The sequence below is a fragment of the Fomitopsis serialis genome (assembly GCF_022376445.1).
Source record: "Fomitopsis serialis strain Sig1Antser10 chromosome Unknown B0H18scaffold_137, whole genome shotgun sequence".
In the NCBI taxonomy this organism is placed as follows: Eukaryota; Fungi; Basidiomycota; class Agaricomycetes; order Polyporales; family Fomitopsidaceae; genus Fomitopsis; species Fomitopsis serialis.
Genome location: NW_025955097.1, coordinates 42,408 through 54,821, shown reverse-complemented (window position 1 = coordinate 54,821; position 12,414 = coordinate 42,408). Strand labels below are relative to the sequence as shown.

The 12,414-nt window shown below is 56.4% G+C and overlaps 4 protein-coding genes across 4 annotated transcripts; all 4 read right to left on the bottom strand.

The window, feature by feature from the left end:
• Nucleotides 1–1,476: 1,476 nt before the first annotated feature.
• B0H18DRAFT_97118 (uncharacterized protein) lies at nt 1,477–3,770 on the bottom strand. The gene is made up of 4 exons (XM_048043770.1): nt 3,413–3,770; nt 3,210–3,314; nt 2,089–3,134; nt 1,477–1,951 (listed from the first exon to the last, which is right to left on the bottom strand). Exons 1-4 carry the CDS (start codon nt 3,461–3,463, stop codon nt 1,618–1,620), a joined length of 1,536 nt encoding a protein of 511 aa, XP_047887119.1. The 5' UTR covers nt 3,464–3,770; the 3' UTR covers nt 1,477–1,617.
• A 1,540-nt stretch (nt 3,771–5,310) lies between these two features.
• On the bottom strand, nt 5,311–6,441 carry B0H18DRAFT_1124918 (uncharacterized protein; the record flags this gene model as incomplete). Its single annotated transcript, XM_048034927.1, has 4 exons — nt 5,311–5,895; nt 5,953–6,057; nt 6,110–6,328; nt 6,385–6,441. 4 exons carry the CDS (start codon nt 6,439–6,441, stop codon nt 5,311–5,313), a joined length of 966 nt encoding a protein of 321 aa, XP_047887118.1.
• Nucleotides 6,442–8,194: 1,753 nt separating this feature from the next.
• On the bottom strand, nt 8,195–10,401 carry B0H18DRAFT_97027 (uncharacterized protein). Its single transcript, XM_048043691.1, has 4 exons — nt 10,376–10,401; nt 9,499–10,313; nt 9,046–9,436; nt 8,195–8,987 (listed from the first exon to the last, which is right to left on the bottom strand). Exons 2-4 carry the CDS (start codon nt 9,967–9,969, stop codon nt 8,569–8,571), a joined length of 1,281 nt encoding a protein of 426 aa, XP_047887117.1. The 5' UTR covers nt 9,970–10,313; nt 10,376–10,401; the 3' UTR covers nt 8,195–8,568.
• Nucleotides 10,402–11,095: 694 nt separating this feature from the next.
• On the bottom strand, nt 11,096–12,211 carry B0H18DRAFT_97070 (uncharacterized protein). The gene is made up of 3 exons (XM_048043733.1): nt 12,066–12,211; nt 11,457–11,998; nt 11,096–11,407 (listed from the first exon to the last, which is right to left on the bottom strand). The coding sequence occupies exons 2-3, from the start codon at nt 11,907–11,909 to the stop codon at nt 11,222–11,224; spliced, it is 639 nt and encodes a 212-aa protein (XP_047887116.1). The 5' UTR covers nt 11,910–11,998; nt 12,066–12,211; the 3' UTR covers nt 11,096–11,221.
• Between the last annotated feature and the right edge of the window lie 203 nt (nt 12,212–12,414).

The following is a 12,414-nucleotide window of genomic DNA, read 5'->3' as shown; positions in this document are numbered from 1 at the left end:
CTCAGTGCTCCCCCGTTCTGCTCGCTGACCCTCGTTTATCTCATACAGGGTGAACACGCTGTTCAACGGCAGCCTCGCCCGCGAAGAGCGAGATGTGGCTTCAATCACCCATCGGTCGTCACGCGGCGCGAGCGCCCTGGACTTGCATCTGCCAATTCGGCCCGTGATTATGCATCCAGGAGCGGCGCCGCAATTGGGGTTTTCTCTGTGACCAGGCCTTGGAGTGAGGCCTGATCGGGATCTGCTGGAACGGGAATGGCCTTCGGATGTACGTCCAGCACTCCCTTCATCCGTGTAGTTGTTTGACTCACACTTCGCTTAGACATCCACCGGAGCTCGTGCGACGGTCATCGAGATCGAGCTTGGGTGGCTATGACCCTCAGGCATGCCTACGAATCGCCGTATCCGACTACCCTATGAGGGCGTTCCCCGTCTCTCACAGAGAACAAACACAACGCGGATGCACCGGCACCGAGTTGAGAAGCTCGCAGATGGTTCCGGGATAAGCCTTAGCACACTCTACGCCATCCGTGAACGACGTCAAGCTTCACTGGACTGAAGTCAATGGTCACCCCCGCCTTGGTTCGCCTCCGTCTTAGGCTTGCCGACGTCACAATGGCCTCGCCGTAGACGTGGGACGCGCCATCCCGCCTCAAGACATCATCCACACCCCGAGAGGTCAGGACTTCACCTGTCCGGTCACAAGCCGCGGAGCCTGCGTCTGGAACGGTGGCCATGACCTCGAGCGGCATCTACGGACTCCCTCGCCAATGCGTGAGCAGGAGATGATGCATGACAGACATACCTCCTGGACTTGGGCGATAATCACCAGCCCTGACCCGCGGCACTGAATTCTTGGGGTTCTCTTATGCAGCTCTCAGTTGAGCTTGACGAGCAGCAGATGAGCATCGTTGTAATCTGGGAAACTCAGACATCAGCTACATTAGTCGTAGAAGATGACCGTACCACACCTCCATATCCAATGCATAGTACTTGAACTCAATCGAAGTGTATTGATTGAGGTTACCTGCCCGCGCATACAAAGCAATAGGTCGTGCACTTGCTGATTTGGATGTCAATAATGCCGCAGCATGAAGGCTGATTGTGGTACGGTAATAGGCACTAGTCTTTGATCCCTAGCACTATCCGCATGAGACATAACATAAAGAAGAATAAGCAGCCAGCATTCGTCCACGCATAACAGGGATCTATGCGAAGCAAGATAAGCAAACCTAGATAAAATCGAAGCAGACGAAGTGCACGGCTAGCATGCAAGAAGCCGACTGTATAGTGTACCGACAACCAGCGGGAGGAGGAAGCAGCATTCGCTCGCATATCGAGAGGAGAGGGGATGAGCGCGAGCGCGAAGAGAGAGGAGTGATACAGACAGACAGCATGCACACGTACTGTACACGTTTTAGCAGTTCCGGCACGGGCCGGCCTAAGGTAGGGAGTGTGGGATGTACAGGCGTTGCGAAGGAGGGCAGGGAGCGAGTGGATGTACAGTTGGAGAGGGGGCGAGGAGAATACAGCGACATACAGTACAACGCTAAGACGGTGAATCTAACGCGGAGTCAAATAGTGACAGTGCGTGGAACACCGAGCAGCGGTGGATACTCAGAGGTGGCCCAGAGAGATGGAAGCAGGGCTGAACGTGTATTGGTCATGATGAAGATGAATGGGAGATGCAGAGATATGCAGAGAATACGAGATGGAAGATGGTCGGAGTAACTGAGCAATAGTTACGACTAGTAAGGTAACGAAGTCCGCATGCAGAACGGCCCTTTGGACGTCTTCCAGCGGCGGCGAACAAGAGGTAGCCAAGCGACCAAGCGTCTGTACGAGCGCGCACGTAGACAGAGTCATTGTTGGTGACGAGTCGTGAATCGTGAAGTCTTGACGTTTGAGAGGATTCGAATGTGAGGTGGTGAAAGACGGACATGCGCAGCGGGAGTGCTGCGAGATAGACGACTGGAGCGCGCGCAGGCTGTCGCACCGACGATCCATTCAACCCCGACCCGCAAGCCAACCCCACTTCATCGAAAAAGGCTTGCAACCCTCCTTGAGAAGCTCTTCTCTCTTTTCGGCTTTTCATCCTCGCCCTCCTCATCTCTACACCTCTTCGGGAAGAAATGTACCGAATCCGCAGGATTCGGCGGCTCGCGGCTGAACAAGAGCGGGTAGCCGGGCACAGGCGACGTCGGGCGCATATTGAACTGCACACGCTGCGGTAGCGCCGCCTGCTCCAGGTCTCCCTTCTCCCGCCCGTCCGCCCTGCGCTGAGCGCCGAGGTCGAGATGCAGCGCGGTGACCTTCTCCTCGACGTCCGCCACGGGCACCCACATCTCGTACCCCGTCCATACGCGCGGAGGCGTCCAGCCCCGGAGGCCTAAGTGCGGGTCGTTCGCACGCCCGTAACCCCCGTCGCCCTCGTCGTCTGCATGTGCTCCGTCATCCTCAGACTCGGGCGTGAGTGGGGACTGCGAGCGAATGGTGTCCAGGGAGAAGGGTGCACGACGGGCACGGGGAGAAGCGAGGGTCGGCGTAGAGCGTGATAAGGAAGGGGAATACGAAAGCGGAGGAGAGGAAGGGGTGGACGGAAGGGGTGGCGGGGACATTGGCTTCACGGTTGTGTTCGGCGCCGTAGACCCGAGCGTGCATGGAAGCGGGACGTGCTCGATCACGGAGTGGCCCGTGTGTGGAGAGTGAACACGGCTCGCGAACGCATGCCGACTCTCTGGTCGTTGGTAGTGTGGCGAGTCCTTTCCGGATCCAGTTTCGTCGTCTTCACTAGCGTTATCTTCCAAGACAGAGTCGGCATAACAAACATCTGCCCATGCATCGAGGGGTGAAGCTACGAGGTCGATATCGAGGCTGCCGAGGAATGCCGGATCCACAGGTGAGAGCGTGCTGTCGACAACTTCTGTGGGGCAGAGTTGTAGTGTAGGACACACTTCAGGTAGCGGCTCATCGTGTAGCGTGACATCTGAACCCGGATCCGAATCCGAATCCGAATCTGAATCCGAGCCCGAGGGGACGAACGAGTAGGCGTCATTTGGAGGTAGGATCGGGTCTGGGGCGTCGTCGTCGTAGAGAGCAGCGAGGTCAATCGGCGAACTCGCAGGCCTAGGCGACTGTATCGGCGACAGTATAGAGGCGACATTAGGTGGCCGGGGCAACGGTCGAGGACTGTATGGCGGCGAACAGACCGAATGTTCGAAAGCCGAGGCTTGGGAGACGGCGTACGCCGGTGGCAGCACAGACTCATATGAGTCGGACTCGGACATTAGTGGCTGCGCAGAGCCATCATACACCTGCAGAGCAACGTTACAGTCAGACATCCATCCGACACGATCAATAGCAGTGTCGAGGTGGAGTCGTGACAGAAAAGTGAGACGAGATGATAACTCACGTAGGGGAACGACATCAAGTAGGGCGTGGAGATGGACATCGACACGGACATGGAGAGGAAAATGAAGAGAGAAGAGATGAAAGTCCAAGAGAGGCGCAGGGGAGATGGCGACCGCTAGCCTCAGTGGCAAGTGACGCACCGCCTCCGTGAGCGTTCGAGCTAAGAGCGAACGAGCCTGATGATATGTATGAGCCTGACGGGCGGGCGTGTCCGAGTCGGCCTCGGCGCTCGGAGAACGTGCGTTGATTTTTCAGGGCGGACTGGCGGGAGTAAAGAATCGTCAGAGCAAAAGGAATCAGCCGCGCTGGGCGGTGAACGACATGGGCATGAGCAAGGGGGACGAGGGGGACGAGGACATGGAAAGCAGGAGACCGCGATTTATGTGGGGCGAGATGCAATTGTTTCGACCACCGTCACGAGCTTAGAGAAGGCGACCATCGCCGCCGTCAGATCTCGGTCGGTTGCGCCGGCGTCCACCGCTGGCGGTCTACTTCAATGCAGGGATTGCAAGCCAGGAGACTTGTCCTTCTCTACTGCGCAATGTTTCCGCGCTAGGATAGCATTCTTCAGCACGATGTGAACAGCGGAATGGACATCGTTCAGACTCGTCTGAGGGATATCCGAACGGCCCGGGACTCACATTGCCGCCCTAACAAAATGGGCGCTTCCAAATGGCCGGGTCACTCGCTTCCTCGAGCTCCTGGCTTCCTCCTCGGTCTTTTTGATGGAAACATTCAAAAGGCAGCCACTGGTAGATCTACGTATAGGCTGAGCAGCTAGGAGGCTCGCCTACGAGCCTACACGCGAAATCAAGTCACCCGTTCAACGTTCAACCACTGCTCAGTCAAAGAGAGACGTGGAATAATGCCCATTTTGATTCAGAAGAGCGTTGAGACGTGCCTTTTGCATCTGCAATTACACGACAATGCAGACTTGAAGTGAGCAAATTGAATACAGTCATGAACCGTCCAGTACTCACCAGCTCACGCAAGCAGCTATATCTCGCAACTGTCCATCAAACCCAGGATAAGATAATTGCTATAGAACGCACCACTGGCATTTGACAGTAGCCCACCAAGTCGTCAATAAGGAGCGAGTACTCACCGTTATGAGTAGTGACCTGTATGCACACATGCTTGGGTGTCTTGCACTGATCTAAACCTAATTCTCGGCATAGTGCCTAGTAGTCAGAGAAGCTGGAAGACAACAACTGCCACACTCGTTCCGAGATGATTCAGAGCATTCTGAACCTCCTCGAGGTGAGAGTTCGAGATCAAGAGGTGATCCACTGTCCAGGACGCAGAACAGTACTCTTATATACGTACCAGCTATGGTTGACAGGCAATGAGCTACCGTAGAACCGTCTATATAGAATCTCAAAGAAAGCAGCCACTCAATTTGACTCGACGCAGTCACAAAATCGCTCAGGAAAGAAATACGATCAACGAGAGCAATGTAGATGTGAGTATGGCATACCCAATGAAAAACAATTATTAGCTAGATTAGCTAGGTGTGATGGGGGTATGGGAGGATGTATGGAAACAGGGGTTTGATGTAACCGACGATATACTGTAGTGTTCCTTCCGTTTGGTCTATTACTACTCTCCGAGAACGACGTAATGTACTGTACTGCAAAGCAATTGAATGAGAGGTGTCCGTGCAAGTGGTGTCGGGCGAGAACGAACGGACAGATAACACGGCTGTATGGTATGGTGGTATCGCGGCGACGCGACTGTTAGAAGAATGTATGATACTTTGACGTGAATATGCAGCGAGCGGAGTGTATGAAATGAGTAGCGCGAGGAGAGGAGCAAGGGACAAGTGAGAGGCGAAGAAAGCATGAAACGCACGACGAGAAGTCCGGTATACAACCACCAGCAATCTGGGACACCGCCGGGTTACCGTGATGCCCCCAGCGCCATCATGCTCCTTCTCTTCAGCTTCCTCGTGAACGTTTTCGCGCGCGAGAGCCATTTCCGCTCTGTCTTGGCCTCACCGTTCGTCCCGGGCAACGACGCTCTCGAGCCTTTTGCCTTTAGCTCCGTAGGTGCAGGACCGCTCGAGGTTCCCGGCCCCGGTGTCAACGGACTCCCTGGCGGCGGCCCGTTCCCAGCGTAGACCACGCTACGGCTGGCCGCCCTGGCGCGTCCAGCCCTGCTCTCCAGCCCTTCGACCGCCAGCGAGGATGCTGCTGCCCCCGCGCTGCTAGGGCCGGCCTCCTCGGTGGCATCGCCCTCGTCAGAGTGGTGCTCCACGGTGGCCTCTTCGACGGACACGCCGATGAGCACGCCCTCCAGGCCCGCTCGCGACGGCGTCTTGCTGCGCGAGAGGCCGCGCGTGAACGCGCGCGAGAGCGACTGCCGCCCTGCGATGGTCGCCATCTGCACGATGGACTCTTCCTCGTGCGCGGGCGAGCTAGGGGAATGGGCAGAGACAGGGTTGGCTTCGGCGGTGGAGGCGAGCGAGTCCGCGGAGCCGTGTTGCTGGAAGAGGGTGGGTCAGCACCGGGCGGGAGATGAGAGGAGGCGGAAGAGACTGACGTGGTCCTGTACGGCGTAGAACGCACCCTTGTTGACGACGTACGCTGCCGCAGGCGTCGGTGTCTCCGCGCGGGACGCGTCGCCGTTCCTGCTAGCAACGGAGCCCTGCATCTCGCGTCAATGCTGCTGACCACAGCGCGACGCAGACGAGACGTACCTGCCCAAACCTCGACACCGACACGCTCCCCCGTCTCCGATCTCCAACGACCGGCCTTGCCGACGTCACAGCGACTGGTGACGACGTGCTGGTCCCGGACGTGTGTGACGCTGCGTCGTCCGGGAGTGTCTGCGACAGGCGCGACGCTGCACGCGTCTGCTCTGCTGCTGCAGCGGCCTGTGCGCGCCGCTCGCTTTCCTCCTCGACGCGTTGGAAGATCTATCGGTGTATTAGACATGGACGCCGGTCGCAGCGACCATAGCAATGAGACGCACCTGCTCAATACGCGCATGGCGATCCTCGCCCAAGTCCGCCTCTTCGTGCACGCTCATCTTACCCACCAGAACAGCCTAAGCAAGGGACGGAAGTGAAGCTCGAGGTCGAGCTCAGTAGCACGCTCGTGTATGCCAGCAGAGAAAAGGCGGCACGCGTAGGCTCTACACGTATACGACCACGCAACTGCGAGCGATGGTGCTTCTGGAAGGCTTGCCGAGAGCGTTCCGGTGTACGAGCTACCAGGGTCGCGGCGGCAGTGCGAGCGGTGTCCGCCGGAAGCGCGCGCCTGCGACGACAGAGGTGAACAATGGGTTGGAGGAGGAGGGGAGTTGGGGTCGCAGCGACCACGGTGTTGACTAGAACGTCGTCGGCGACGAAGACGCGGTAGCGACGTTGGTCGGCGTCGTTCCTTCGCGACACCGTGACTGCGCGAACGCGTTTCGGCGCTTACATTATTTACACTACTTGCCGATCGCTTACCCCGACGATTCGCCTTGAGTGACAATGAATACCGTACATATCACCACGGTGAACTCACAGACTAGAGGCGCAAGTCTAAAGCATGGAATTTGCCAGAGAATATGGAGAATGCGTTGTTGTAAGTATATGGAGGTGTGGTACGGCGCTACAGATTCGGTGTACATCGCATACATCATGCGGCTTTGACACATAAGACGACTACGTCGGTGCGAGCAAGTCTTTGTGCACGGAAGCCGGGGCCGATGGCGAATTGGGGGTTCATGAAGGGAACCCGTTCCGCAGCTCATATGGCCATGCCTGAGTTGCTGAACTCACGATGTCAGTCCGTTGTCTACGAGAAAAGATCAGTGATACCAACCTGCACAATGTAGATGGTCGACCAGCATCAGATCGCGTTAGGTCTTTTCGCATAGCTGAAGCCAGCGGCGAGTTGGAGCTTCATGGAGATGACTCGGTCCGCAGCTTGTATGCGATCCAGAAGTTACTACAACATGCCGTCAGTTCGTTGCCTGCAAGAAAAGACCATACATACGGACCCGACCGATGCGCATGCACAACCAGGATCACACACCGCTACCTCCAGCACCTTGTCGAATCCCACCTGGGTCCCTCCGTCTCGTGTTCCCACCTCCGTGTCGCGCTTCTCGGTGCGCAGCGTGGATGGACCGCCGCCTTTACGCGGTCAGTACCACGGCACCGGCGTCAGAGGTGGCCACTTCTGTCTGGCAGAGGTGGCGTCCGGCGCACGCACGCGATACAGCCCCGCATCGTTCTGCCTGTCTCCAGCCACAGTAGCTCTGCCGCGTAGAGTCAGCGCCGACTTCGCGACATGCGGAGAAGCGCTTTTCCTGGCCAGGAACAGAGGTAAGCAACAGGCAATGATCAGGAGCTAGGAGAACGGGGCGTACAGCGGTTGGACTTGTTGCGTGCATGGGATACGCATTCTTGACGATTGAATCAGGACGCTCATAGCGCATGCGTAGACTTGCTAGGCTGAACGCCGGTCGAGTTTGGCGCGAGCGCATCGTGTCTTCGTCAACGGTGCTCGACTCGGGGAGGTGCAGTGAGTTATGCGCTCCTACCCAGCATCCCTGCTGCTTATATACGTTGGTCGTCAGGGGGCTGTAAACGCTTGGTGTTCTCAGGATCATCCCTGAGATTGTCATGCCGCGCCACGATCGTCACCGCTTGACAAAGCGGGATGGATGGTAGATCTGCCGAGGTGACACGGTTCTCATAGACAAAGGCGCTACCAAGCCATATCAAAGCGTCGCCACACGTCAGTACAACGACCAACCTGGAGGAAAGGGGGCAGGTTTGTCACGGGGTGTGAGAGAGGGCCACCTCGAGGCGGCACTTTGCGTTAGCTGAATGGCTCGCGAGGCCTTACCTATCTGGGACGGCTGTGGCCTTGACATTTAGGAGGCACGGTGACCGCATCTTACACGGGAGACATAGAAGTATTATCGAAGCGAGATTTGGGTAGTTGTACAGATCTTCTGATGCGTATTCCTTCTACTTCGGTCAACAGGCGAATCGGTGGTGACGCGCTTGGAGCTATAGCGAAATTCGATACTTTGGGGCTGCCATCAGGAGCTGAGTAACATGAGCATTGGCCATAAGTGAGATACAGAGATATTGCCGTAGATGGAGCCGCTTACCAAGGCCAATGTTTGGATTTGCCTCCGGTTGTTGTGGCACAATTATGGCCACCAGTGCTCCGCGACACGACGCCTCTCGCGTTTCGGACCGTCTAAAGCGGAACAGACCACACCGACACGTGTGCCTCGAGCGAGGAAGTTAGGGAAACGCGCTGAGATTACTTTGATCCAGTCTTCGAGACGATCAGCAGGCGAACGCGTGTCGAAGATGACCTCCACTGGAGGATCTTCCAGTGCGAGGCTGTCCAGGGTAGAATCCAGCCTGTCGGGAGCACGTGGGGACATATCGTCAACAGATCCGTCGACGACGAAATGGATTTGACGCGCTGGGACGAAACGCCATTCAAGGAGCTGGACTAGGTACCTAGGGAGCATGTTCCCTGTTTCCAGGAGTGTCGGGCAATCAATGCGCAAGGAATGAACGACCAAATTGGTCAATCGCGTGTAGCCTCCCAATATACCTGTGGGGAATGTGAGTACAGCCCAGTGCCATTATAAGGGGATTCACGGACGACATACCAGGTATCGTTGGATTGACTCCTGTGAGCATGCTAAGGTTCACGGAGGCGAGGAAAGCCTGGATTTTGCCAGCTTCGTCGGGGTCGACATCCTCAACGTGGTCACAGTTGGTATCTTCCAGATGAACTTCCTTGATGGTCACCGAGAACGGCGGCTTGATGGTGGACGCCGAACGCATGGCAAGGCAGAATTCGGTGTACCCGACGAGATCACCTCTGAAGGTATCGATGCTGACTTTCTGATGGATTGGGTAGGTCTCCTTCATGAGAGAGTACTCTAACGTGGGTCGCTTTGTGATGCACACGCAAGACCTCTGTGGCGCGGAGGAGAGTAGGGGCACCATGTCATCAATATCTTTGAAGTAGGCGTCGTACAGGTATAACCGGGCGGCCTAGAGACAACAGTAATCAGAAACTAATAAACGTGTCTCTTGAATCTCAGCAATGTACATACCTTGCGAGATACTTCTACGATCGCCTCTGCGACAACCGGCGAAACACGATGCGGAGTCCACCAGGGTCGGTCCAGTCGTAGTGTGTCCAGAAAGTTGAATCTTCTCAGTACATCAGGGAGCCTATCATGCTTCCACAGCGACGGGGACCCCAAAGGAATTGCCGACGCATCTTCACTGATGCAGACATCATAGACGAGATCAACGATGCAGTCCGAGCGGAGCACATGCGAGGAAATGATAGCCAGGAAAGCGGTGACGTCGTCCCAGTCCTTGAATGTAACGATCTTGAAGATGTGCGGGCGAGAGGTCCGCACCCAGGAGCGCGCGACAGAGCTACAAGCCCTCATTGTCGACTGGTCGTCGGATGCGAGGTTGATGACCATGTCACATAGCTCCTGGGGGAAGACTCCGCGGAAGATCCGGGCAGCGCCACTCCGACGAGCCTGAGTGCGTCGCGCAGGACGGCGCATGACTTGGGAATGTCGGGACAAGGATCAAATTTGCCAAGATGGTACAGACGTCTCAATAAACCCAGGTTTCGAAGCGATGTTGTCGGTCCGACGACGGCTCGGAGTGGTGGGAGGTATAAGTCGACACGGGTGGCTGTCGGGTTCTCGGGTTCGGCGACTCGGACGCGGGCGCGTGCTTGAGCTTGCAGACGGTGAGCGGTCGTTGGGAGTCGGGCAAACGCTGATCGATGGTCGGGTGGTGGCGAATGAGAGAGTGAAGTCCTGGTGTCCTACAATCCATTGTTTCGAACCGCGCAGTACTTATACACCACCGGAATGTGAGCCACTCCGAGTTACCTCCGAACCTGTACCCGGGTACAATGTAAGCATTATTGGGAAGAGCATAAAGGTAATGGCGGTGGCACACCACTGCCCCCAGGTGCTTCCAAAGAAAGAATGTAGGCACACTAGACCATAGCGATCAGGTGGCAAATGTATGCAGACCGCCGTCGGCCCGCTGGAATCCTCTGTGAGTGACCCAGTAGACATCCAGGATGACATACGTACCAGGTCATTGTGCCCGCTGTGACTGTGACCAGCAATGCTCCATCGTGTATTGGAACCCCGTGTAGGTCTGCACAGAGCACACTAGACTCGTTCGTGCGCAACTGCACAGAAGCCTGGGTAAGCAGGATGAGATAGCCCCAATCCACTCGGACATCGAATCGCAGCCGCGAGCCATCTCTATACGGAAAACGACTTCGAGGTCCGAGTTTTCCTGCGCAAGCTGTGCGAGTGCATCGTCCAGATGGCTATCGGACGTCCAGTCCCAATGCGGACTGTGCGTCCCGAAATCGAAGCATATATGCTGGGCACGCAGAACGCCGATGTTGAAGAGGTCAACAACGGTATGCGCAAAGTTTGTGTCCCGCAATTCTTCACCTCTGAAGTCGACGAGGAGCTCATTGATTCGAATGAACGTAGATGACGTCGACGTCTCCCCGAAAGTCCCTGCGTGGCAGTCAGTCTTGAGCCTTCGGGGTGATGATGTACCGTGACCACTCACAGGCGACTGGATTTAGTGAATGGTCAACTCGCCGGCGGAACACCTCTTCGTATGTCCGGCTCAGAAATGCGACTGTTTCGTGCAGCATGAATCGTCTTTGACGGTTCCCGGCGGTAACCTTGAGCTCGTCGACCAGGACCACCAGTTGCGTGCGGGCTAAAATACCTCGGTAGATGGCCATGCAGAACCCAACATACGAAGTTGCGTCTACCTACCGAGGCGTATGTCCCTCCCGGAGAACTCGGCGAGTGACGCAGCCGGGATGGAATGGCTATCCGCGCTGCACCATGACAGGACGAGGGACGCGCGCTCCGAGTCTGGCGCGGACAAGAGCACACGGAGCATATCACCCATGTGCAGAAATGCAACGCTGCATATATGGAGATGCTTTACCTGGTGCACAAGATGAGAGTCCGAACTCTGAGACGCGCTGGACGATCACCTTCCGTGTGTACGCGAGGAGGTAGTCGGCCATTTCCTGCGAGAGGAGCGACGGATCCCACCAGAGGTTCTCAAGTCGTAGTACCTCCAGTTCCGTGAGCTCTCGCAGGAGCCTGATGAGGCCGAGGTCGTGCCATAGCGCGCGCTGTAGCTTGGGCTCGCAGACGGCATTGTCTTGCGGATCAACGCCGATATGGAGCTCGTGAACATAGCGCGCAAGGCTGCACGAGTTGAGAAGGGGGGAGTCGAGAAGCTCTTCGAATCCCGTGCGCTTGTAGCAAGACTGTAAGCTTACAGTACGGAATTTGTGCGAGCGCGCCGTAACAAGCCATGTATGCGACACCAGGCTGCACACGCCCAGCGCGGATAGGTCGTCCCATAAGTAGTTGATAACGTTGTCGTGCAATTCGAGTGGAATGGTCGGAAGCTCTGTATCCTCCCGTCGTCGTTGCATGATGGCTAAGTTGAGGATGAAGGGCGGCAGCGACTCCCAGTAGGAGTAGGTACGTCGTTGGAATGGCACAGCGGGTGGGTGGACGTTCTCTGATCCGGGCAGAACTCGTCGTTATCAGATAATTTACGATTGCCCAACGACCTGTGTGGTACTCACCGTCATGTGCCCATCTTGTCGAACGCTGGACTACGCTCCCAACACCGAGCTTCCTCCTGGTCGCAGCTGCCAGTGATCGTCGAATCTTGCAACATATGACAAGCTCTGATCTAGGATTGAAATGGGTGACTCTTCACGAAAAAAGGTCAACAAATGCGTACTTACCAAGGTCTTGGCGGCGACTGTGACATTAGTGCTACATTTAATATTCAGCCTGTTGTCGACTGGGCGTGCTGACTTGGAAACCTCTTTAGTCGACGAGCGAGCGAGAGATCGAGAGCATACGTGAGGGAGCAGATATGCGCGACAGTCGAGAGGGGAAAGATCCGTGCAGAGACGGGCACCATGG

What these genes read in the sequence shown, in the direction of transcription:
- B0H18DRAFT_97070 (XM_048043733.1), bottom strand. Translation starts at nt 11,909, where the DNA reads ATGCAACGACGACGGGAGGATACAGAGCTTCCGACCATTCCACTCGAA. An exon ending in TCCTCGCGTACACACGGAAG is followed by an intron (nt 11,408 to 11,456) that starts GTGATCGTCCAG and finishes CTTGTGCACCAG; the next exon opens with GTAAAGCATCTCCATATATG.
- B0H18DRAFT_97027 (XM_048043691.1), bottom strand. Translation starts at nt 9,969, where the DNA reads ATGCGCCGTCCTGCGCGACGCACTCAGGCTCGTCGGAGTGGCGCTGCC. An exon ending in TCGTAGAAGTATCTCGCAAG is followed by an intron (nt 9,437 to 9,498) that starts GTATGTACATTG and finishes TGTTGTCTCTAG; the next exon opens with GCCGCCCGGTTATACCTGTA. An exon ending in AGTCAATCCAACGATACCTG is followed by an intron (nt 8,988 to 9,045) that starts GTATGTCGTCCG and finishes CATTCCCCACAG; the next exon opens with GTATATTGGGAGGCTACACG.
- B0H18DRAFT_97118 (XM_048043770.1), bottom strand. Translation starts at nt 3,463, where the DNA reads ATGTCCGTGTCGATGTCCATCTCCACGCCCTACTTGATGTCGTTCCCC. An exon ending in ACTTGATGTCGTTCCCCTAC is followed by an intron (nt 3,315 to 3,412) that starts GTGAGTTATCAT and finishes GTTGCTCTGCAG; the next exon opens with GTGTATGATGGCTCTGCGCA. An exon ending in CCTCGGCTTTCGAACATTCG is followed by an intron (nt 3,135 to 3,209) that starts GTCTGTTCGCCG and finishes TCGCCGATACAG; the next exon opens with TCGCCTAGGCCTGCGAGTTC.